Source organism: Cavia porcellus, unplaced genomic scaffold (assembly GCF_034190915.1).
Source record: "Cavia porcellus strain 051 isolate PalLab524CR breed Dunkin Hartley unplaced genomic scaffold, mCavPor4.1 scaffold_18, whole genome shotgun sequence".
Lineage (NCBI taxonomy): Eukaryota > Metazoa > Chordata > Mammalia > Rodentia > Caviidae > Cavia > Cavia porcellus.
The window spans coordinates 48,693,515-48,720,322 of NW_026947501.1; the positions used below are offsets into that span (position 1 = coordinate 48,693,515).

The following is a 26,808-nucleotide window of genomic DNA, read 5'->3' on the forward strand; positions in this document are numbered from 1 at the left end:
GGTTAAAGCCAGCCTGGACTGCCTAGCCAGATCCTGTCTGAAGAAGCCAAAATTGTAAATAAAATGGCCTTAACTCCACTTGGATTTGGGTTTGTTTTGGTTCCTTTAATCAACATGTTGGAGACCCACCTAAATTCCTTCTGAGAGGACTTCACTTCTTCGGTCAGTGGCCTGTTTTCTCCGAAACAGCATTACACTCCCTCAGCCGCCTTTCCTTGCTTCAAGCTCCAGGTTCTCCCACACTCCTGGGTGGACTCAGACAGTGGGGAGGAAGTTCAGTGCGATGTGAGGATCCAGGAGTGGTTTTCCACGGCACACACGCAAAGGAGGAAAGAGCGAGGGACCTGGGAAGAGTGCACCCATGGCCTCAATGGGCGGGCAGGAATCCTGGGTCAGCAAGGACAGAATGCAGGAGGCCACCAGAGCATCACTCATTGCAGCCTCGAGGCTGTTTACCAAGCACGAAGTCTGCAATCGGCTCTGCTCTAGTTGGAGCTCAGGGCCTGACTCAGGGAGGAGAAAACTGAGCACAGTTCACTGCTCAGCACCACACAGTCTGTGGTGGGGGTGTGGATTCCGACTCAGACCCTTCTCTCCTCACCACACTGCCCTCTGCTGTCCCTTCCTGTCCCCAGGCAGCTCTGAGTGGGAGCTTATGAAAAGCCAACTGCAGTACTGCCCCATCACATTGTCTGGAGGGCGGGGAAGAGGCCACTTTGTACTCCAGGGTGTGGAGACAGGAGATGGATGCTGGCCCTCACAGCCTGGATACTAACCCCCACGGCACAACTGGACACCTCTGGAACACCGTGAGCCACAGAGCCACTAACCCAGGAAGCCTTTCCCAGAGCAGCTGCCCTGCAGGAAGCAGAGGGCCTCACCTGTCCTTACGTGCACAAGCCGCTATTGGCCCCTGGATTCCAAGGAACTGGACGTCTTTTTGTTTGCACTGAGAGATGTTCAGTAAGTGCTCAATGTACATTGTCTGCTCTTCCTGTTATGACTATTACTATTGTGGATTCACATTGCCACAATTCTGTGATTTTCCTTCCATCACTGCTGGAGATCATGGGTTGGTATCACAAAAAAGGATGGAGACTCAGCCCCAGTCACATACCTCCCATCTTTCCTCACTGTGTGTGGCCTTGGGCAGGTGACAGACCCTCTCTGATTCATTTCCTCATCTCTCCAGTGGAAATGACACCCCCAGAAAATATAAGAAAATCTACTGCCCAAAGAAAACACTCAAAAATCAGAGTTACTGCCATTATTAACCTTGCCTTGGCTTTGACTCGGTGGGAATTTAAAAAGCACTTTTATTTAGGATCTTATCTACTTAATGCGCAGTAACCTTGGGTACATGGTCACTATTATTCCTCCCCAGGGTTCAGGGTCAGACACTGACCGGGTCGGCTTGTGTCTGGGCAGTGTTACCTTCGCTGTAAAGAAAGCATAGATCGTGGCTGAACCATACTTACTGGCACAAACATGTTACAACTGAGTATTTAGAGAAAACTAAACTCACAGACTCTCATCCACCTGATCATCGTCTTCTAGTGGCCCTTAGAAGCACTCCACCACTGCTCGTGGCGGGACTGTGGGTGAAATTCATCTCTTGCTGTGCCTTTGTATTGCCAATTATCTGATGAATATGTATTACTTTGCTGAAGAAAACAACTTGGCAGATTAGCAGAATCTTTAATGTCATTTTTTGTCTATCGTATCATGGCTTGAATAGGTAATCACAGAACTTGGAAATTGTTTTTAAGACAATAGGTAGGTAAAGTTCTGGTATTGGGACCTGGTGTTTCATGATCCAAGCTACACTGTTATTAAGCAACCAAGTTAATTTGGAATACCTGGTGCTGTGAACACCCCTGGAGGGTGGGGAAAGTAGGAGACCCCTTGAACTGCTGGAAGGTGCTGTGCGGGTCTACACACGAGATATGTGCTTGGGGACTGTGCTGGTCGGTGGTCAACCAGTTATCCAGTAAGTAACAAAAACAGCTCACCTAAAGATGGCAGCCTAAGTCTAAAGTGTCAGGAAGGTGATTGGCCTATGGGGACAGGAAGCCTGGCTTGATCTTGGGAGGTGGGGTCTTGTAGGAGGAGATGAGTAATGGGGGCGGGGCTGGAGAGCTTCTTCCGCCATGCTGACTTTTCCCTTGGCTGCCTGTGCCCCACGCTATGAGCAGCTCTCCTCCATCAGGCCCCTCTGCTATTCTGTCCTGCCTTGGAGTCCCCTGATGAGGAACTGAAATGTGAGCCAGGATAAACCTCCCCCCTCTCTTAAGCTGCGGATATTGGGTATTATGTCTCAGTAATGAGGGATGAGAGCAAGACAAGAACACTTGTTCCTCTTCACCTGTTATGATCAAGTGAATTAAGGGCTGGGGTTTAGTTTATTTGGGAAGCACTGGTTTCTGTCTTTAACATCACAAAAATAAATAAATAGCAATAAATGAAATTTAAAATTGAAAGAAACTGCTAATCCAAATGAAGCTCATTTGCCAAGCTCCCTTTCTGATCCTTCTGTTTGATCACTCCCTTTTTTATGTACTGCACTTTGCCTTTTATTGTAGGCTACTTCCCAGGATCACAAGTGGACATTTTCAGTAACACAGAATCCGGGTCCCGGGTTGGGGTGCCATGCTGCGGCCGACCTTTTGTTGTCCTGAGAATCCCATTCATCCAGGTGGTGGCCTCTGGGAGTCACTGCGACTTGGCTAGATAGAAAGAAACCAATGCCATTGGAGGCTGGTGAGACACTTCCTTCTCCAGCACTCACTCAGAGAAGCAAGTCAGGGAGCTGTGCTCGTCCCTGGCAGGGTGCAGGGCTCTAGGTGACCGACCTAATCTGTGATGCTGGGGTTGTGCTCATTTCCTTCGCCACTGCAGACTCTAAACAGCTGTGCCTGTGGGCTGGGTTAGTCTCTGGGATCTTATCTGAGTGTTGCTGATAACCAGGGAAGAGGATTACGTCTGACCTATACATGGGGATTTGCCAGACTTTCTATAAACCAACACCTGAGGCCAGAGCAAGTGCATTGTACCTGCACAATAGGGTCTTTGTTTCTTTGTTTTCTTTGCTTTTGTAGAGTCAGAATTAATCAGTGCTCTCTACATGCCACCTGACAAGTATTTTCGAGGATGGTCATCCTCTGAGGGGAGGCCGGATGCTGGCACATTCCACTCCCAGCTCTTGTCTAGGTCCTTTCCCACTCCCTCAGCTTCTCTGTACAAAATCATTTTCAAGAGACACTTGAAATCTGCTGCCACTGTACCAGGTCTCTGGGATGCTTAGTTCCCTGCATTCTTTGCTACCACAGGCGTGATACCCTCTGCTCTCCCTCTGGGACAATATTCTGGTAGAAATTCTCCAACAAGTTTTCTCCACTTCCTGTTTCCAATTAAGTCTTCATACTGACCAAATTTGACCTCCATTCCCACCACTAGACCAGCACCCTCTCTACCAACCTCCCAGGTTCTCTCCCTAAAAGGTCGCCTTCCCATCTCCATGTCATTTGCCCTCTCAGCAACTTAGGTAAAGACAGAACTCAGTTGCTTCCCAACACCTTCTCCCTCTGAGCTTCCCTGACATCCTTTCCTGCCAATCCTTTCTGGTCAATTTCTGGTTTCTCTGGGGGGCTCATTTTCTGGCTCATCCTCCTAGTGCTGGGTTGCCCTATGCACAAGTACCCTCTTTGGCCATCCCGTCCAGGGGCCTCGGCTTTTGTGTGATTTAAACATGGTGACTCACAAATATGTGTCTCCAGTTTAGATTCTTCTTGAGCACCTAACTGCTTGTTATGATTTGTGTCTGGATATACCCCCATAGCCTCATGGGGTCATGCGAGGGAGAAGGACAGGCTTTTTGAAGCAGCTTGTTAAACCTGGACCTCTTGTTTTCACGTCCTCCCCTAAGGAAACACATTTACAATACCTTCAACTAGGCTCAGCAGCAGCCCAGGGTGCTCATTCTGTAATCCTATTCAAGCAGAGGGCACCAAGATGGTTGGTATGACTGCTACCCCTGCCCTAGGGCAGGTAGCATGCATACACTATAAGGCAGGAAAGGAGGCCTGTTCTCCCCCATTTCTGCTCTTTTGCTGTCTTCCATTGCCATGAACTGTTGCCCCTGTGCCATGCCACCCTGCATTGGAGCCAAATGATTATGGACTAAAACCTCCACAAACAGTGAAGTAAATAAACCTTTCCTCATTTAACTTTGAGTGTCAAGTATTTTGTCTCAGCAGTGAAAAAAAAGTGATGAGGATAATTCTAAATCCAACTGTATGCCAGGGTTTCACTGTGAACATTTCCCAGGCATCTCAAAGAGGACACCATCAATGTGGACCATGGTGCCTTTCTGCCCAAAACCAGATCTTCTCCAGTCTCCCTCACCAAAGTCTTCCCTGTCCACCTACTTGGTGCAGCTGCACGTCAAAGCCATGCTTGATTCTTCCTTTTCCTCATCCTATAGCCAATCTGCCAGCAAGTTCTTTCAATTCTACCCCTACAAAATGTGCAGTCGTGAGCCAGGCACAGGGGCACGTATTTATAATCCCAGCTCTCTGGGTGACTGAACCAGATGAAACTCAGCCTGCAAAATTTAGCAAAAACTTGCTTCAAATTTTTTAAAATAAGAAAGTGGTCAGGAATGTAGCTCATCATGAAGGCCCAAGGTCCAGTTCCGAGCACTGCCCCCTCCCAGTTGTGTACCCTAGAGTGTACCCTGTGGTTTGAACGATTGGAGCCAGCTGACCTCTCGCTTCAGTGCCACACTTGGGCCTCACAGTTCTCGGGACATGAGCTCTCCTCCACACGTCAGCCCTTTTTCAGCTCGAGCCCTTCCCTGAAGCCTTTTGCTGCTATTTTTCACAGATAGCCCATTTGAAACTTTTATTTCTTAGGATGTTCTAAATCCTCTCCTTCTAGAGACCATCCAATGAGCATGGTTTCATATCTCACTGTATCTCCTGTATCTTTCCTAGGAGGATTTATCACACTTTACAGATCCATTCTTAATTTTATTCACTTGTTTGTTGCCTCTATTCCTTGCTTGAACCCTAGTTTGAAGAATGAAAAGACCAAGTCTTTTCATTCAGAAATATACAGAGTCTGCTTCAAAAAATGTATATACACTTCAGCATTTTGCTGTACCAGTAAATGTCTGGAAGAAAATGGCCCCACTTTGAGTATCTCTTTTAATTGTGCAGACCAAGAGTAGCTTGAATTAATCTTATGATAGCTCAGTAAATTTAGAATTAAATATTTGTACTTTTTTTCTTTTCCTGATGTATACATTTTTAGAGGACTCTATATTTCTGTATCCACGATATCTAGTATCATTTTTGAGGCTTGGCATACATACAATTCCTGTTTGTTGAGTAAGGCGATTGTTTTAGATGAAGACTATGACTCAAAGCACAGTGGAAGAACTTGTCAAATTGTAAGTTTAAATTTCAAGATTGGGATTCAGGCTCATTCCTTTCCCACCACACGGTAAAAGCATCTCTACAGGTGACACAAATACAGGAAATTCATCCTCTGCAGGGGAAGTGAAAGAATAAATCTCTGACCCTGTCCTGTCCCTTTCCCCATCTCCGTCTCTGCCCCTCTTCCTCTCTTTCTCCCTCTCTCTCTCTCTTTCTTTTTCTCTCTCCCTGAAATGCAACCATAAAACCCAGGGCTTCATGCATTCTAGGCAAGTGCTCTGCCCAAATGTCATGGCTTGTGTCTAGATGTCCCCCTAAAGCCTTATGTAGTTGTAGGTGGGGCTTTTCCAGACATGGCTGGATCTAGCATGTGTGATGCTGGAATTGATTCAAGGCACAGTGCTAGGGTCAAGGGTGCTAGGATTAAGGGTGTGAATGCTACCACCCTAAGTAGCCTGGATAAGATATGAGGGATAGAAAGAGATGTAGTTTCCCCTCATTTCTTTGCTACCTTCTGCCCACCACAAACTGTTTCTCCTCTGCAATGCCTGTAAACTGCACCACGCTGCCTTGGAGCCAGCTGCCTGTGGACTGAAACCTCCACAGTGTGCCAAATAAATCTTTCCTCCCTTAATTTGTGGTTGTTGGGAATTGTGTCTCAGCCATGAAAAAGTAACTAACACTCCACACTACATTCCAAGTCCTTTTTATTATTTTATTTTGAGACAGACTTGCCATGTACCCCTGGCTGACCTCAAACTTGCAATCTTCCTGTCTCAGTCTTCCAAGGAGCTAGAAAGAAATTCTCTTCTAAAAAATAAGTATAACTACTATACCAATATTTATCAAGATCTAACAATTGCTAGGTGGTACACAGAGGATATTCAAGCACATAGCCATTACCACTGGGCACTTACACAGAAATAGGATGGATACATTGCCCACATATCCTCTAGATCCAAGAACAGAGCCATTGACAGGGTTCTGGGAACCCTTTCCCCACTCACCACCAGGATAGGCAAGCAACAACACAAAGATGAGTGAGCCCTCCATTTCAGCAAAACCTACGAGCTCAGAAATGCCTGAGACATATAAACACATGGATGCACATAAAAGACCATGCAGGGTAGCATTTCTTATAATGAAACATGTACTATTATAGTGTTTAAATTTATAAATATACATGTTATATATTTGTGTGTGTATTCAGACATATATATGTGTTTACATACACAATCAAATGTATGTACAGCTTTACCTAGACCCATATATATTCATCTACAGATGTGTCTGTGTGTATAAACAGGCATTTTTGGAGCCAAAAACCTATATCTATATTTCCTATTGTACCTTATGCATGCTGTGCTAATGTATGAAGACATAAGCATGACCCTGGTATGCCACATTTAAGCTATATTGTTTAATACCTATTTGCTTAGAAAGTTTTTAATACCAATACTACCTGCAAGCATTGGTGAACTTTTTCACAGTGACATTCTCTTTTGAGAATGGAAAGAGAAATGCTACTGAAAGAAATAAAAGAATTCCCACAAAAAGGAAAAATCAACCTACATTTTCAGTGAATTCTGTCACAGTAACTCCTGGGGTCCCAGAGTGTGAGAATATTAAAATCTGTGGTGGGTACGCACTTATTCTATCCTGGGGAGGCCCCTCTTGCCAGAGGTGGTCACATGGTGCTCAGCATCAGAGATGGAAGCCAATGCTCTGGCCACGACAGCTCTGCAGAGCAGTGCAGACCCTCTGCTGCTTGATGAGTCCACTGTCATTCCCTTTGAACGAGGAGAACCCAAAACTCACTCTCATTCAGTCACTGTAATCGATTGAATTACATGTAATGTGTATTTATAAATATACATTTACATGTACAATTTATTTATGTATATATCGAATTATCTATGTAATTTAGATAAGTGACTGAATTAAATAGATTTGTTACCAGAACACCAGGGTCAGGTCCCAGGATGATGAAGAATGATAGCCAGGGATACAACTTACTGGCACAGCGCCTGCCCAGAAAGTGTGAGGTTGTGAGTTCGATTCTTGGTACCAAAAAAAGAATGAAACAACACGCAGAGGTAGGGTGTAACCAAATTTATTTACAAGCTGTTGAGGCAAGGGAATAAAGCTCCCTGTTAACTGGGAAGGCATCTGAGCAGGACACTCATGAAGGCTCTTTGTCTAGAAGTTTTATGAGCAGGAAGCCCGGGCACTGTGTAACACACTCTCCACCCCACAGGAGTTCACGTATTTCTCAGGATCCAACCCACACCTTGTTTATGCAGTGCCCATGTGGGGCTCATGTGCTCCTCAGTCCACGTCTTTCCTGATTATGCTCCGGGAGGTCCCAAACACTGACAGGCCTCCTGGTAGGTGCTTTTGTAAGACCCTTGAAGGGTCCTGACCCAGTAGGCTCCAGTTTGAGCCTCCTGACTCCATTCTGGGGCCACATTCTTATTGTCTACAGAACCCTAACACCTGTTACAAATTGATTAGGCCTATCATGTGATTCTTTATAGTCAAAGATAGCCCATTTTGCAAATCCCAGCCTTCTATTAATGCCTTTTCTAAAAACCATATTAGAGTTTAGGTCTTCAGACCCAGGTTCATAACTTTCCTCCAGGCCACTCAAGCCTTCCCACAGGTGACATAAGCATGGTGCTCCAGAGAACCCACTTGGCACAGTACCTACTCCCTAGGAGTGAGATATGTGATCCTAAGAGCCAAAGAAGACCTCTCAGCAGGTTTGTCTAATGCATTCCATCCCACAGCCTGGTGCAGCCCAGCCCCAAGGTCCTGAAGTCAGTTCCTGGGACTTGTCATGGCCAGTTCCAAAACTCTGTTCAAATACTCTGTCATTGGACATTTTCTGTTTCCTCTTTTCCCTGCTGATCAGAAGGGCTCTTTTGCTTAGTCTATGCTTGTTGTAATCTAAAAGGTGCAACATGAAATGTATACTATATGAAAGCTATTCCCCCACCCTTCATGACTTTTAACATATCTAAGATACTATCTTCTCAAGTTCTTATTGGAATCTTTTCACCAATGTGATCATTTCTCAGAAAATGTCTCCATGTATTTAATTCCATCAGACAACCAATATAATTTTAGTTCCCTATTTAGTGTCTTTTTCATGAACCTCTTATTTCAGCTTTAGTCCCAGCCAAATCAAACCCATTTGCTATTTTGGCCATGGATATATCTTTTCCTGTACCCCAGTCCTACTGATCTTTCCCACCATTCCTCCTCCCTGCAGATCCATGTCTGGCTAATTTTCCTAGCTTTTTTGCCAACTATCTGTAGCATTTATGTCATAGGTAGTAACTTTTGTGAAATAGAAATCAAGTTATGGGTAAAACACTTTCGCTCAGTTCAAATGCACTGATCCCATCGTTCTTGCCGCTTTCTGAAGCAGTTCTGGAAGTCCCCTCATGAGGTCGTCAGGGGTGTGATTAAAAACTACGGTGAATATGCTGACGAGTGCCAGCCACAGGAAAGGCACCTAGTAAAACATGACACTGTGTCCACCCCCACCATATTCACCAGCTCTGGTACCACGCGACTTCCAGCTCTTCCTCAGCATCAAAACACCATGCTAGGAAAGCAGTTTGAATGGATTCAGGGTACCAAGGCCGCCCTGGCAGCAAAACTACAGGTACTAAAAAAAGAGGTCTCCCACAATCCCTTCAGACAGAGCCAGGAATCATGGGAAAGGTGTGCTTGACATCAGGGTGGGATATTTTGAGGGGGATAAATGGTAACGTATCTTTTACTCTGTTTTTAAAATCCCAGCACTCATCGTGTTTGATCATACCTCATAGCTATACAAAATTTAAATATAGTTCACATGTTGACATAGCAAACAAAATGCACCTCATTCCTTCCCCTCAATAAGCAGATGCAACTCAACTGATGTATTGCAACTGTAAAAAAATAATCCAAAATGTGTGGATCTGTGTAAAAGTGTCACACACATCAGCCAGTTGCACTATGATAAACACACAGAGGGTAATCATCCAAATTTATAAATACTCAAACCTTTACTAAAAGCAAAGCACTTGTATATGAAATTGAAATGACATAAAATACTCCAGAAAAGGTTCCATTCCAATGTCCTAAGAACAGGAATTACATTTTCAGATGACACGAAAATCACTACTAATCAAACACATATAAGCATGCCATGACCGCCTAACACAGTGCAAATGCGTAACAGAACCTATCAGAATTTTTTTCTGATAATCAAGCTGAAAAAGCAAAAAAGTAAATAAAGCAATATAAAAATGAAACCAAAGAAGACAAAAGAAAAGTACAACAAAAACATTTGTGATAATCACTGAAATGACTTAAGAATCCAGCTAAAGTCTGGAGCTTTTAGAAAATTCTTCTTCTCATTGTTACCAATAAGCCTTAACAATCAATAAAATGTTCTTAGAATTCTGCAGTCACTTCTAGGGCCTCTTCCACTTCAGGATAAAGAGAAAGTTCCTAAAGAAGGTTTGGGTGAGCTTCCCAGGGGACACAGGTGGGCAGGAAGCCACTGCCTTCCTGCCAGAGCCCCTGGGAGGTCCACCTCTGCCTCTGAGTTCTGCCTTTCCTTTTCCCCAGCTCTCGAAAGAAACAGAGGGGCCTCCAACAAAACTCGTACCTTCTGCTGAGTTGTCATTCTTTCACTGACAACAACCTTTGCCATGATGGAAGCTTCCAGAACACAAATACCTCCATCTCTTAGATGGGCTTGATTTCAATCACCATTCATGCCAGCGGAATTTCTTGTAACATGTCTGTGCTAGCGAACAGTAAAGAATTATTTTACCTTGCCAAAAAGATAAAAAAGAAAATCTTCCCTTCTAGGAGGTTAAAGGAAATTGCAGATCTGTAATTGTTAATATGCCTATTGTAAAGAAGAAGCAATTGAAGGCCAATTGTTAAAGACATAAAATGATCAGAAGAACCAGTACCTATAAAGTCTTGGGAGAGAGTTAATATTTTATGGTCTATTCAAAAAGCAAGACTATTCTAACCCTCATATGAAAGTCTTTCAAAACTTCATAGGTGGAGAATCTTAAAAGCACCGTTCATCAGGAAATTTTCACATGTCAAACGCCTTAATATAATTTTTAAATGGGAATTTCAAAATATCAGCTAGAATTATGTCCTGAATTGAGGTGCTTGATTTTTACATATTTTCAGCCATATCACATTATATAATGAACCCACTTTAAATTTATAAAATCTATACTTGTTTTATGTAAAATTTGGCATACAGATCTGCCAGTTTTAAGTGTAGTTTAAAGTTTGTTTGAACATGCACAATTAAGAGGATGAAATAGGCAAGCAAATTAGTGTTGGTAAGGAAACATAAAATACACGTTTTTGGCTTATTACTGAGGGCCATGTTAACTTAGACGTCTGTCATTGCTGCTAACAAGAATAACTGTTGTCTGTGTTTCAGGGGTGACTCATTTGCTAACAGGAGTCACTGAATGCCTTTGTGGGTAGGTATGTGAGTAGAGGAGAACTAAAAGAAATCCTCAGGCAACATGTTTTCGTTCTTAATTTTTCTCCAAGATTTTGTTTTTAAATTAACAGCAGAATCAAATGCCAAAAAAGGCAACTTTAAACCATATCTTGATTTGCCTTAAGTAATGGTCTGGTATTACTGGGCCTTTACAACCTGCCTGGACTCCAAAATGTGCCATGAAGAGAAACTAAGGTACTGTTTCCTGGAGAAATGGGGAAATAGCACTTAGATAAGATGGGAACATGTAGGTTCAGGAGAAATTCTAACACGTAACCATCAGAGGACGTCACAGGTGCAAGACTTCATTCCAAAAACCAAGTAGGAAGGTATACCCACTAATTTCATACTCATATCTCTAAAACAAAATTAAAAAAAAAATAGGCTGTGTTTTAAAATCCTTCTAGAAAATGCGCGGGCCTCAGTTTGTTTAGTGGTGTAACTGAATGTGCCGTCCAACCACTAAAAAGAGCAAGCCGGCCAGCAGAGAAAAGAATATCCCTGCCGGGGCCACGAAGAAAGACCAGCCGAAGAGCATGGACGGGGTGAACTCCAGACAATCCTTCAGCTTCTCGATCCGGTAGCTCTCCAAGTCAGCCACCAGCTGGACCCAGATGACAAACAGCAGCACCACGGCAACAAACAGGACCCCTGGGAGAGGGCAAGAGAGAACTTAGTGGGTCTGGTGCTTCAAGACACATACTTAGCTTCAATTTTCCAAGCATTGAAGGGAGAGGTGTTATCGGGCGCTTACTGTGTACCAGCACTGTGTCAGATGTCTGAATCAGAGATCCTAGCTCTGTGGAGTTGTATTCTAACACAAATTCATGTTTCTTACCTTGTGGCTGTTTTACACTGTGCCTTTTAACATTTTAAATAAACCAAGGATATATGTATTATTACACATAAAATATACACACATGTGCACCAGTTTTAAGTACACATGGACACAGCTGGTACAGAGCTGATTTTGAACTCAAGTCTTTCTGCCTTTTGTGCTAAGCTCCCCAGCTCACTAAGCTCACATTAAATATTAGCATGGGGACATAAACCAAAGATGGAGAAGGAAACTCTACATATACCCAAAGAAACATGTCCAGTCCTGTAAAACTGAAACACAGATATGTGTTGGCCACAGCATCTGGACATGGTATCTTGAGAGAATGTGTGAAGAGAATCAATGATAAAATATTCCTGGAGAAATAAAACCACAGATTTCAGTTCAAGAATCTTTAAGGGAAAGAAAAGGAAGGGAGGAAAGGAAGCGGGAGGGAAGAAGAGAGGGAGGGAAATAGGAAGGAGAATGAGAAAAAAAGAGACAAAAAGAAAGAGGGGGAAGGAAAGAAAGAAAATTAGCCAGAAGGCAGTATCAGGATTTATCAACAATTCCCAGGTAACTGGAACCCACCAGTTCAAAAACACTCTTGGACTTCTAAGATTAGAGAAAGTACTTCAAAGTTGAACCCTTGATCTTCACAAATAGATATGACAGGAGACCACTGTGAGTCATGAAATTTGAGACTATCTCGAGGCAAATTTTTCCATGTTAGTATTACTGTAATCATGGGAAGAGACCACCATGTCTGTGAATTGGTTAGTGGCTCCTCACACAAACCACACAACCCAAATGCTTCAAATTTGCCCTAAATCAAAATAAGAACTACCTGTTCTTTGTGCAAAAGTTCAAGCACACCAAGGACTATAGAAGTGAGCCGCAGGTACTGGGTTAGTTTTCCATCTCTGAGTCTATAATCCTGAGGAACTTCTAAGGAGAAACACATGGAGGAAAGACTGATTTGGCTCATGGTTTTCAAGGTTTCAGTACACAGTCACATGGCTCTGTTGTTTGGGAGTCTTGTAGTGCAAGCATGTGGTAGAAAATTGCTTACTTCATGGTGCCTTGGAGACCAAAAGCAGCAAGAGACAGTGAGAGACAAAAGGTCAGGGTTCTGACATCCCATCTAAGGGCCCAGGGACCTAACTTTCTTCCACTGGACCTGCTCCTAAGGATTCTGCCATATCCCAACAGCACCACGCGCTGGGGACCAAGCCTTTAACACCCAATCCTTGGGGGATACTCCATGTCCAAACTACAGAAGACACAAAGCCTCCGTATCCCAAGTGCCATAATATCTGAAAAGCAAATGCAACTCCAGGAGCAAGAGCAGAGGAACAGAACATGAGGTATATTGGTAGAAGTGGCTTTGAAGAGGTAGGAATCTATTAAACTTATGCTATCCAAGTTGCTGCTTTCCTAAGGACATCTCTTCTCTCTTGGGCCATCACATCTGTTATGGTTTACCTAGATGTCCCCTAAAGCCTCCTGTCATTCTAGAGGACCTCTGGGAGGTGACTGAATTATAAGGGTTTATGGCTGACATGCTGTTAGGAAGTGGAGCCTGGTCCGAAGAGGTGGTCTCTAGGGCTTGACCCAGAAGGTTATATGTCCCTCTCTGGCTCCCGCCTAGACTCTGCTTTCTGTCTACCATGAGGTGAGCAATTGTTCTCCACCAGGCCCCTGTACCAGGCTGTCCTGCCTTGGAACCAGGTGACTATGCAAGGACTGAGACTACTGAAACGAGAGCCAAAATAAACCTCGCTTCTTTTACATCATGGGTGTCCCTAACTTTGTCTCAGCAACGAGGAAAGTAGTAAGACAACATCCTAAAAAAGTCAAGACGTAGAGACAGAGGAAGGGAACGTAAGAGTGTCACAGTGAGGCAGCGCCATTGTGCCTTCTCCTAACTGGGGACAGTGCAGAACAAGCACAGCAACTTCACTAATAAAAGCATTCTTCAGTGTGGTCTGTGGGGCAAGAGCAAGGCTCACACAGATCTAACAGCAGGGGAGCCACAGCACAGCGAACCACTGAAGCCACAACCAGCTGGCCAGCAGTTCCCAGCGGGCATACTTCCCATGTTGACGACAGCAAAGCAGTGGTCTTGTTAAAGTCAGTGATGGCAGAAGCATTTGCATAACATCCCCTGCCTCCTGTGAACACCTTGCAAACCTTTGTGCTGTTCATTTGTATACTTTTTCCTTCGCTGCATCATGTAAATTTCATGCATTCAGATAACTTCATGAAAAAAAGAAATTGCCTTTGTGAAAAACCAATAGCCTCATCCTCATCTTTCCAAAAGTTGTAAACCCATTACTGAATTTGGAATATGAAAAAGCCACGCTGAGTAATCATGTAGATGATTCTTTATAAGGAAGAGTTAACCTCCATTTAGACACCCCTGTTACTTGAGAAGAAATTACATCAGGAAAGCACTGAAGAGTAGTCACTCCTGCCTCTATAGTTCATTAAGGGGAGATTCAGTCGATTTAATTTGTATCAAATCAGCTTATGATTATATCTCACCTGGGGTAAGACAGTCAGTGCCTCCCTACCCATTAAATTATTAACCAACGTGGGAGGGGCCAAGGAGCTGACAAACACGGAGAAAGTTCTTGCACCCAAAGATAATGCTGTGACTGATAAGGCAGCAAGAATTGATCATGGGGACCCACATGAGGTCTGTGGCCAAAGAGGAAGCTGCTACCTGTAGTGAGAACGACAGGAACTAAACCATTAGGACCAATTGAGGATGTGAGCCTCACTGCTGGAAAATCCTCTGCACATGTGAAAAGGATGGGAAGCCAGAGTGAGCCCTGTGCTGGATGACAGGGACTGAGCAGGTCGGTGTGACCTCATGGAGTCTAATAAATAGACAGACACTAGAGAGATACAGATGGGTCCATCGATGACGGGTGGAGAGATAGATGGGTAAGAAGCAAATATAGAAGTGAAAGTGTGTGTGCATGTTCATTTAAATATCCATGAAGAGCCACGTACAGTTCCAGGTTCAGTTCCCTGAGAAGGCCTGGAGTGTCAATCCTCGAGAAGGTGGAGTTGACCGGTTGTCCAGATCTTGGCTTCTAAGTATTAGAAGCAGTGGCTTCTCCATCAGGCACCGGATCCAGGCTGGGTCTGCAGCTCACAATGAGTCAGGGTCCTCTGGTTGTGGGGGAAACTAGGGTTGTGCTCAAAGATCCTCCAGCCAGCAGGCACTCCTGCAGCCCAAACCAAGGCAAGCTGATCATCAGACGAACAATGATCATGTCCCATTAAAGCTTAGTGAGCAAAGTAGAAGCTCATGGTGACAGACACAGGAGAGTAAAGAACTATGTGGGAGAAGAGAATTCGTTTCCCTACAGTAGGAAAACAAATTGTAAATGTAGAAGGAAGGGCAGAATCACTACATGGTAATCATTTAAGTAACACTTAAGTAAGAAAAATGGATGCTAAAACTAGAGTATGAAATTGGGATGAATCAAAGTTTGAGTATATAGGCTCAGACTTTCTTTGCACAAAATTTTATAGCAAAACTAAAAACCAGAAAACACCACCTTGTTCAAGTGATTGAGGCCAACATCACTGAGGTAAACATCACATGTCACTTGGCAAAGCGTGATAGAGTGAATACAGCCTTACTGCTGTGATGCTACAGCCCAAAGTACAGAATTTAAATCCAGTCATGAAATCTCAAGCAAACCCGGACTCAAGACCAGTCCACAAAGTCCTAGGACCACACTTTTCAACCATGTCAGGGTCACTAAAGTCCAAGAAGGTGCTGTTCTGTATCGGTGGCGATGCCAACCACACAAAATGTAATCATGAGCATGGTCCAGAATTGGACCCTTTTGTTAGAAAAGGTATTAAGAGCACAATTAGAAAAAATTGCAACAGAGTCTCTGCGTGAAAATATAGCTTGTATGTAAATTTGAAGACACTACAAAATGAAGACCAAAATAAATGGCTTGAGAACAAGGGTGGTAAAGTCTGTAGCCATGTATACTGAGGAGGACAGAGGTAGGGAAGGGAGAAGGGAGGCACGTGTGCCCGCCAGACAAACACGTCTCCCTTGGGTGGGCATCGTGACTGTAATGAATGGTCACATGGGTTTCACCTGCAGCGACTCTAACAGGACAGAGCTGTCACCATAGAAACTCTTCTTCATTGCTGTCTTAAGACTCTTGTTCACAGAACTATGCACAACAACGTGCATCAGTAACAAACGGGTTCCATTTCAAAGCCATTGCCCATCTGGATTTTAGCAGGCACAGAAAATACTGCCAACATTCAGGTTGGTAATTTGTTTTTTAAGATAACATTATACTCAAATATGGTCATATATTTTGAAAGAGAAAATTTATATACAATCAATTTTTATGGTAGCTGTGTTTTTGAAGCTCAGTAAAAATTTTATGAAATATGTCACTGGAGGAAGAATTAAAATAGGGCCTCAAAGCCCTAGTAAGTTTACAGTTATCATAAAACCAGGGACAAAAAAATTGAGCAACAAAAACACACTGATTTCCTATAAAAGAAGCCTATAGGAGACCCATTCAAGCTTACTATTTTGCATGGACTATCTTAAAAAGTTAAAATCATTTTCCCTTTACATGTCATAAATTAATTGGAAAGCATTTCTTTTCCCCCAAAAAAGGGCATATAAAATATAATCACAAGTGGACATTAGAACACAACTGTTGATGCTAAGTATTTAGAAACAATCACAGTCAGAGAAAAAACACAAGAACTCCCCCTCGGCCAAGTCAAACCCTGAGAAATAAAGTAGTATCACCCTAATATTTCACATAAACAAAAACAGACTGAGGAGGGAGAAACTAAAGATCTTTTTGTTTTGTACCATATTATAAAAACCAGACTTGAAAATACATCCTCAGGGAGAAAAAAATTAACTTCAGAAATAAAAATATTCTTTAGAAAGATGGGCAAATTGTCAAACTTTCACATTCTTGCCCAGAAGTTCATATTCAGGGGTTGTCTTTAAAAAGAGAGAGTATTTGGGAATTTCTGAAGAAGGATAAGCTTTTCTTGAAACCTTCAGGTACACTTAAACTTTTTACATGCCCTTTATTTTGAATCGTGGTGGTGCCAGGTTCCAGGAAGATCTGTAAATCCCAGGTGATCCTTTGGCCTCTTGTTGTCACCTCGTAGACAAGTTCAGGGTGACTCACTTCATCTTCCAGGGGTGTAAGAGTCCACTGGACCCCATTTAAAAATTATTACAAAGAAACTTTAGAGTGAGAAGAAATTTAGAGTCAGAAAAAAAATCTTTTATTCTCTATGTGGAAGACACACACACACACACCTAGAGATGGAGCCAGATTCTGCAAAGCCTGAACTGAGAACTAGGGAGAAAACATCGTAACATTTGGGGCTGAGAGCATCAGGTTACTCCCAGGATATTTTCAGAGGAGGAAAATGAGACATGTAGTTATTGAGTGTCCACCAAGGTCACACAGTGTCTCTTAGAGCAGGACGCTGACAGTAGGCGTCACACAGGAGGCCTACAGTGAACCCTCAGCAGTGGAGAATCATCCTGAGGAGCAGTCGCAGACCAGCTGGCTTCTCCAAGGTCAGTCCGGGAGGCATGGGTTCTAGAGACAAAATCAAAGCATGGTGCGCAGGTGTGTCAGGGCCAACAGCTTTAGGAGAACAGAGAGTCTTAGCCAGAGTCTCCAGAAGCATAAAAAAAAGGAAACTTGACAAGCAAGGTAGCTTTACTATCATTTCTGATCCATCAAGAGAGATCTCAGGACAGTCCCCTGCCCATCAGCACAGGGACACTGAACAGTGTGTGACCACATCCCCACCAGGGGTATCACAGACAATGCCTCAGTGGTCTTCATATAAATGCTCACTAAATCAGCCCATTTCCAGTCTTTGACCATGCCATATTAAGCCTGAAAGTTTCATTAATGATTAAAAACGCTATAACTTTATTATTTCTTTTGCTCACTCCTTTTTCTGACTCTTGCTGGCCTGAGCCACAGGAGGTACGCATGACTGTGTCACGGCACCTGATGGGCCCATTCTGCATGAACCATACGAGGTTCAGAGCCACCCAGCAGCAGAACATCCGAAAGACAGCCCCACAGTGACTGTGCAAGTTAACATGACTTTTTCACAGTATGAGATGCACTGATTTCCAGGATCTGGTTCCAGGAGTTCTGACGAATGTAAGCACCAAAGTAGCCACAACGAGAGGTGTACTGTACCCCTTCCACAGCATCTCACAGGAGGGCTCAGCTTTGCCTCAAATGCCGCGATGTGAAACCCCAATGGTGGGCAGGGGGTCCTCTGCAGCTGCCTCCCTCCACTCTGAGGTGGAGAACCCAGAGCTGTCCCTCCTGTGAGCAGTCCCTGCTGCTGCTCCACTGCATGACAGTATACCAGTCATCCATCCTCTCATCTACCGATGGACATTTGGAAAGTTCCAGGTCTGCATATCAAGAATTAAGTTTCTACCAACATATTTACTTTGTGACATTTTAACACCTATCCATAGAGAGTTTTGAAATGAGGGGTTACCATTTCCTTGGATTTTATTTTTTAAAAATGCAATCTTCTTATGGAGCTCCATGATGACGCAAGGTGATAAATCACTCTGGGTGTCTCAGACGTGATGATTCAGGGCATAACCTGCCACAGATGTCTTCCTGCCTCCAACACCAGCCCAAAGCAGCCCCGCTCAGTCCCACATAGGACATGGTTACGATTTCCTTAATTATCCTCCTCAATTAGCAGCTCTCTAAACAAAAGTCCAAACGGTCACTCAGTGATCACTTCTTCAAGTGCCAGGAGCTCTGGGTTGTCTGCATCTGGTCGCTTTCATGTCCTGTTTTCTTTCCTAAACTTTCACTCTACATTGTTTGAAACAGAAAATGACATAAATGGGTCTTGTGAAGTTTAATAGAATCATCTGTGAAACAGAGCCAAGGACCCGCCTTTCCTGGGACAGCTTCGGAAGGAGAAATGTCCCTTGGATACTTAGGGGAAAGCTCTAGACTGAAGAGCAAAGGTCACAATGAACAGGAACACACCAGACTGGCCAGGTGCTGGCCGTGTTGTCGCAGGCTGTGGTCTCACCTCTTGGGATAGACTCACAATGTGCCCACAAACTCACGAGGGTGATGAGAGGCAAGCTTTGCATTCACCAGAGAAGAGACACCCGCAGATTACATCACAGGGCACAGCTGGCCCCTGTGCTGGTCAGCTTTCTGAGGTCCCAGTTATCTGAAGTCAACTGTGACTCAAATATATTAAATGGAAAGTATCATAAATGATTCCTAACTTCTTAAATAACTTACATGACTATTTCTCATTCCAACTATTCTATTTTGTCAGTAGCTGTTACTATTCCTACTTTATTAATTAGACTCTATCACAGGTATATGGATTTATGAGGAAAGAGTGCTCCCAGGGGTCAGTACAGTTGCGGGCATCCACAGTGTTTTGGGCAAGCTTCCAGGCTGAGGGCAGGCTCTGGCAGAGAGAACCCTCTCATTTGTGCATGTATTTTGAAAGTGTAGAACATTAGTGAATTACATATAAGCACATTAAGATGTCACAGTACTTGCAAACTTGCTTTCCTACGTCTTCTTTTAAATAAGCTAGGAACTTTCAACAAGTTGTAGCCTTTCTCAGCTTCCAGGGCACCCACATGTCACACCACTGGAGGGCACATAGCTCCTGATGCGGGCTGCCTTGCTTTGGAGTCCTGTCCCAGAGGTGAATGTGTGTCCCTGTCTTTCTGCATCTATGGGAAGGGGAAAGGGAAGTCCTCAAGGATGACACTTGTCATTACGTGATACTACACGTTCAAGTTATCTCATGGATATCACTCCACTCATTAAAGATGAAACATCCCTTCTGGGAAAATAAGTTACATATTCTTAAAGATCATTTCGATTGTGTTTTACACTACAGTAATCAGTTCTTTTTTCCGTAGAGTTTTCTGTTATGATAAACTTACGTTGTTTCATGTACATCTTTCAGAAATCATAGAATAACCATTGCATAATGGCCAACATCCTTGACCTCTGTCTATTCTTCATTTTTCTCAAACATGTTTTCCACTCATCTTCCTGCAATTTTGGGGAACCTTAATTCTTTATGCAGCTGTAATGGTGCCATGGTGACACCTGTCTGTCTTCCCCACATTCCTCGCGGATGCATTTCACCATGCTTCTTCCCAACTACATTAATTGTGTCTTTCCTTTCATGTCCCAGAGTCGTGTTTTTCTCTGGTCAATTTAATTGATGTAATGTATCTCATCCTGGATTTCCCAAACATTTATGACTTCCCTAGATTGGCATAACAATCTGCAGCATTAAAATCTATATCCGCAGCAGTTCTTGAGAAAGCTGTTAACAGAATGCTCATGAGGATTTACACACCTCTACCAGGGCTATCTGGGCTATCACCTGCAGGCAGAGTTGAGTTTCACACTGAGGAGCTCGTACTCACAATAACTGAGTGGCTGAAGGGCATAGGCCTGCTCTCAGGCAAGCCCGGTCCAAACCCCAATTTGGAGGTTAAGGGCCAGAAAGCCTTACCTTCTGGGTCCCTCCCTCCTACCACAGTTGCCTCCGCCGTAAACTGAGATAATGCAGATGCCACAGTGCGAAAGAGCTAGAGGAAAGAAAGGCTGGGCTGCACTCCACACCCAGATGGGACACAGGATGCCCGAGAAGTGCAGGGGGCACTGGTAGCTCACTTTTAAGCTTCAGCACAAGTGTCTGCTGGTGCAGAGCAGATGCTAAGCTCTCTCCAAAATCTTCCAGAGCCTCAGCAGTCCTCATGTGACCTGGCTATTTCATGGCTGACCTAGAAGCAGAAGAATCAACTCACCAAGGAGCCTCCTGGCTGAGTCTTGGGGAAGGACACAGGGAATCAGCACCATGGACAACCCCTGGGGCCCTGAGACCAGGTGACACCAAGCCCCCCATATTGCAGTACTGAGCAGAGTGAACAGAAGGGATGGGCCCAAACCTGAGCTCCTTCAGGGGAAGGATACTTCCTGCTGTCAGCATCCAGCCCTGCAAACCCATGTCCCACCCCTCCACAGAAGCCCTGGAGTTGTGGGAAATAGAAATTCTTTCTAGAACATCCTCTTAGCCTAGGTGGATATTTCAGGTGAATACCTTATCTCCATTTCTTCATTATGGTAAAGGAGAAAATGTAAAGGAGAAAAAAAGACTCCCATAAAAATTATAAAATTTAGCCAAGAAAACATTTACAATATTCCCCAGCCCTCAGTACTAGATATTCCTGAGCAAAGCTACTGTGTGGGAGGAGTGCAAGGGAATATTTGCAAAGAGATTTGGTCCCTTCCCGTGCTGCATACGTGGAGGGTGGTAACGATGCCCGCAGTTGGGAGAAGCAGAGTGAAGCAGATGGGAACTCAGGCTGCCTTCCGAGGTGCTGAGCCCAACTCCAGACCAGACGCGTTATTTATAGGCCAGCAGAAACAGCGTGGTTTTACACATCCGAAAACTTCCTGAAATTACCAAGGATGAATTACGCCCCTGTGAGTTGAAGCATTCAATGCCAGGCCTGTAGCCCTGGTTCTCAGAAGAACAGCAAATTTTATAAAGGAGGCTGGGGGATGCAGGACATGCATTCAAGTCTGAAGCCGCAGGGTCTCCAGGAAATCTTCGCTGGTCATTGTTGAGCTGGCCTCTTGCTCCCTAGATTTGAAGGGGCAGAACTTAGTTGTGACCCATCTGGGATGTATCCAGCAAGGGTGGATGGGAGCATGGTGACTGGGCCTCAGGACAGCCCAATTTTCTTTGTGTCGCATGGCTTTCTCCTGAGACACAGGTCTGTATCCGCTTCATTCTCCTTCCTGCCCTAGTGAGGCCACCAAGTACCCCTGGATTCTTCCCAGGGCCTAGTCCGCTCCCCTAATGTCACAGGTCACCTTCCATCTGTGTGCCTCTGTGGGAAGGGACTCTGAGAGCCTGCTGTCCATGCTTCAGCTGAAAAGCAGTGTCAGCAGAATCAAGCTTCCTCAGAGAACCTGAGTCGGAAGAGTAAGGGTGTTTTTGCAATGGAAAGGCTTCACGGCTTTTCTCTGTGCACCACCGAGCAGGGGTGATGTCCTCTGGCACTTGACATTTAATATAAGATAAAACCTGCATTAAAGTCTCCAGGGAAGCCTTCCCACCATGTCCTGGGATCAGCGTCCAGATGACTGTTCAGAAAGATGCTTCCATGTGATACTGGCAGGCACCATCTGGTGTGCAGAGCAAGTCACTGCAGAAATACCAGGGTAGTGCTGTCCAGCCTCTTGCCCCTAAAGGTGCAGCGGCTAGGGCTTTCCTCACATCCAGAAGGGACTGCGCCATGGGAAGCATGTCTGACTGGCCGATGTGGAAACGACTGGTCCTTATGGATGAGATTTTCCTCCTGCACCCTCCCCAGTGCACCAGACAGAGCCTTGCACCCTGGACTTGGGGAAACCATAGGTTCGGGCCAGGAGTTGGGCTGTGATTTCCCCTGGGAGCCTGCTGCCTGCCCACTGAGAGGGACTAGCCATGAGGAAGGCCACATTGGCCCACCAAGTCCTCATACCCAGATCTGCACCTCTTGGCATGCCTGGTGCAGTCAGGCAGGTGCTGTTCACCGCTGCAACTCCAGTGCACTGCCCAGGGCAGCAGGCACAAAGGAGGTGCGTGTGCAGGGAAAGCACATGTGCAAGAAAGGCATGTACACAGGGGAGGTGTGTTATGCTTGTGCAAGCGAGGCACTAGCACAGAGGATGTGCATGTGCTGAAGGCTCACGAAACCTCCCACCACTGCGCCCCCCTCAGCCCTCCCCACTGGGACTCCCACCACCTCTGCACACTCCTGCCCTGAGCAGGAGGAAGGTGAGAGCCTGGCAGGGCACCAGCATCTGAGTGCACACGCACTTGTGCTCAGCCAAAGGGAAGCAAACGTATGAACAATGTCCACTGGATTTTCTTGCATTATTTCACTCCCATAGCTCTCTCGTCTCATGTAGAAATAATCATTGTTTACTAGAAACCAATTGCAGTATCCTTTTGCATTTTGAAAGAAACAAACAAACAAAAAAACACACCCATTAACCCCCCCTTCCAAGTCAGTCTCACCTGCTAGAGATGAGAATTTTTAACCTCTTTGTATCCACTGCTCCTTTTTTTAAAAATAATTTTGTTATTTTGTTTTGTTTAACTTGCTTTTTGCAATACTGGTGATAGAACCCAAAGATGCTCTACTGAGCTACATTCCCAGGCCCTTTGTTATTTTGAGACAAGAGCTTGCTAAATTGGCCAGGTGGGAATTGAACTTGAGATCCTCCTGGCTCTGCCTCCCAGTGCTGGGATTACAGGCGCAAACCACTTTTTTAGGAGGATTCCTATCTTGCAGAGGATCTTGACCAGAGCAGGAGGGATCCAGTGAGCATACTGGGAGCACTGGGTTTCAGGCTCTGTCCTGCATGGCGGGGGATTTGTAATGCATGCCAACTGCATCTGTTGTGGACACTGGTGAGCTATGAGGCCCAGAAAGCAGCTGTTCAGAAAGAAGATCACACCCTGGGGCCACAGAACTGGACACCTCAAACAAGTGTGTGCAGGAGGCAGCCATGAGCATCCGAAGGACAAAGACTCAAGAGGTGTCCTTTGCTTCTGGGAGCATATCCTGTGCCTGGATCAGGGTCTACTCTTATCTTCGACACACAGGTGCCAACGAGGATGTGGCAGGGCCAGAGGGAAGCTCCTCATTCTCCTTCACCTGGGTGAGCCACCGTCCTCCTCAGAAGTTGCCACAGAGCCCTGCTTGGGGCCACCCTAGCCTACCGGTTGTGATCACAATGGCATAGTGCTTCTACCCCAAGGAGCTGGAGCAACATCACACTCTAGGATGGCTTGGCCTGGAGCCCCCGGGTCACAGAACACTGTGCTGCTCCTCACAGAGTGTTTCGCAGGATTCAGCACACACCATGATTTTTTCCACATAACCCAAATGCTCCTTCTGCCACGCCGACTCACTCTGACACCCATCCAGCTTTTCTGATCACGTTCAGTATCCAGTGAGAGCCAGAGCTGAAGTTCCCAGAAGAATACAGATGTGAGCCTGTGGGTCTGTGTCCCCCTGAGTCCACACTGAAAGAACCCCAGGGACTGACGAGGCAGTGGAGGCAATGATGACTCCCTGAGACACAGGCTCCATTGCTGGCACCCACCATATGCCCTGTCCAGGGCTCACCCTCTCCAGGACACGCTGGCCTGCCTGGCCTGAAAAAGGCCTGCAGGGCTAGGATCAGCACTTGCCCCCTGAGCTGGCACCAAGCCTGCTGGCCAGCTGCAAAATACCATTGGCCACCTCTGGCTGCCCCCCAACAGCTGTGACAGCCACATCCCTTGGCCAAGCATGAAATGTCCCCAAAACAGGTTTTTGCTGGTGCCAAAGAGCTGCCTTCTCCATGTACACACCCTGCCCCCTCCCCAGGGGAATCTGGAATGTGGCTCTGCCCTGCTCTAAGGCCATCTGTCCAAATAAAGAGTCCAGGCTTGTTTGTGGCATGGACAAAGCAGCCACAGCCCTCTGAACCCAAGCCACACCTGTTCCTGACTTCACAGCTGAGCACAGAGCAGGCACAAAGGGTCAGATGGGCGATGACCAGGCGAGCCCTGAAATGCAGGCGGTTTGGGAGCACTCGGGGCCCTTTGCTTCAGAAACATCAGATCTAACCAAAGAGCGCATTAGACACTGGACCCAGTTTACTCCACAGACAACTGCAGGCGTCGTTCTGGGTTCAGGCCAGCACAGCATGGGTGACAGCCCTGGGGCAGAACACACGTATTTTCCTCATAGCCCCATGGGATGGCGGCCCATTCCCACCTGGAAGAAGAGAGGTGGCTTGTCCACATTATCAGCACAGGTCACAATGGCAAGGGTAAGGTCAGCAAGTGTTCAAGTCCAAGGATGATTTATTGGCCTTGTGAAGGCTTAAAGATTGTGTCTGATGACAGGCATCCCTGGTAGACAGTCAAGCACTACCATCCCCGAGTGCAGGGTCTTCCTGCTCCAAGTGTGAAGCGCATTGAAACACTGCATCTCAGGCAGCAGAGTCCCCCCTCGTCTCTCTGCCTCAGCCTCACATCCCCTTCTCTCTATCTTCTTATGAGATGAACGCTCATACAGAAGTCATACAGAATTGTGCCATGGAGGATATTAAAATCTATACTGAAAGGTTTGTTCTCGTAACTGGTTTAGTATTTTTCAGAATGGACTTTTCAGAGCTCTGAAGGGCCCTTCACATGAAGGAGGCCCTCAGTCCTTAGCACAGGCTCCAGGGCATTGGGGAGTAAAGAAAACCCACTGAACATGAGTGGATGATTATGTGAGTACCCAGCAAACGCATTATCCCCTACAGAGTTCTCGGCCAAAGATAATTCTTTCTACTCTCTTGCACAAAAATATAAAATGAAAAATTGAACAGCAAGTAATTTTACGTAGCAGTCAATGCCCACACATACATGAACACACACAATTTCCCAATCAGACCAAAGCTGGCATTGAAGCACTTCTAAGACAGTGGGGCCGCCCATCATTTGTTAATACTCACTACTACTGTACCTGTATGTGCCCTTTATTAGGACTCCAGACTAGAAAACAAAATCAGAGACTGAGAAGAAACAAGAATGTCTACATTTTATCGGAGAGTACTGTATTCTCTTATCTCTGGGAGGACCGCAGAAAAGGATGCACCTTTGCTATAACTTTCAATGCAGCAAGGGTAGACTTTAGCAGAGAAAAACTATGTGGGAAAGAAGATGCTAAGAGATGGAATGGGCCTGAAAGCAGAGACATTGTAAATCGTGTAAATCGTAATGAAATAAACTTAAATGAAAAAAAGTCAAGCAAGAAGCTTGAGGATTCCAATTATGTGAAATATAAGAGCCACAGAGACAGAAAGCATGTCAGGGTCCTTAGAGCTGCTGAGGAGTGGAAAAGAGGTGAGCTAGGGTTTCTTCATGATGTGATGAGAATATTCCAGAATCAGGTGGTGATATTTGCACAAGTTTATGAATAGCCTAAAATACCACCTCAGGTCATTTCTATCCCAATAAAATAAGACTATTAAAAACTCTGAGCTTGAGGCAAGAGGATTGCTGCAATTTTGAGGCCAGCCTGGGTTGCAAATTGAGTTCCAGGCCAGCCTGAACTGCATAGTGAAACTATATCTCAAAAAGACAAAAATAAATAAACAAACAAAAATAATAACAACAAACTCTGAGCCCCAAGGGTAATACCAATGAAAGAAAAGATTGAAATAAAAGAAAACAAGAAAAAACTAGGGCTTTTCTCACAGTGATTTTAAACTCTGTAACACAGGCTCTGTATTTGATGAGTTCTTTTATTCCTTATGCAGAAGTAAGGGCAACATTACACAAAGACTTTACCTAGCTGACCACTATGGATTATGGCAGACAGCATTGGAAGCTGTGTTGCAAAGGTTATAGATCAATGAAACTCTCCATCCTGTTCTTGGGATGTATGACTCTCTTGCACAAACTATAAAATGGAAATTCTCTAGCATCAGTCCCTGCACTGGCATCTGTCTGTCACACAGACACCGGCCACTGTCCACCTGATCTCACCATTTGTTCCTGTCACACTGAAGCTGTCTGCTGTACAAAGTTCTAGCTGCTGCCTTACAAATGGCAGCAGTGCTTGTATTTTCATGGCAGCCATCTAACTTTTACTTCCTAATTAAACAAAAAAAAACCCTTAAAATTCATAAATGTTGTCTATTCAATTATTTTTATTTGTAGTATGATCGCTTCATCAGGAACTAAACCGTTAGGAATACAGAGTAAATTCAATGCAGGTTTCAACAGAAGAGAATGTGTTCAGATAGCACAGGGAAAGCACAGGTTAGAGAAAAGAGCCAGGCAGAGTGGCAGGTCTCTGTAATTCCTGCACTCCGGAAGGCTGGGGAGGA

General features: G+C 44.9%; 1 protein-coding gene across 2 annotated transcripts in view; it reads right to left on the minus strand.

Annotated features, from left to right (window-relative positions):
- Positions 1-9,477: 9,477 nt before the first annotated feature.
- Tmem182 (transmembrane protein 182) overlaps positions 9,478-26,808 on the minus strand; it is a 42,383-nt gene continuing 25,052 nt past the window's right edge. For both annotated transcript variants that reach the window (XM_023565836.2, XM_003471601.3), the window contains one exon: positions 9,478-11,628. In XM_023565836.2, coding sequence (XP_023421604.1) covers positions 11,408-11,628 — 221 coding nt within the window. In that variant the 3' untranslated portion in view covers positions 9,478-11,407. The remainder of the gene's footprint in view (positions 11,629-26,808) is intronic.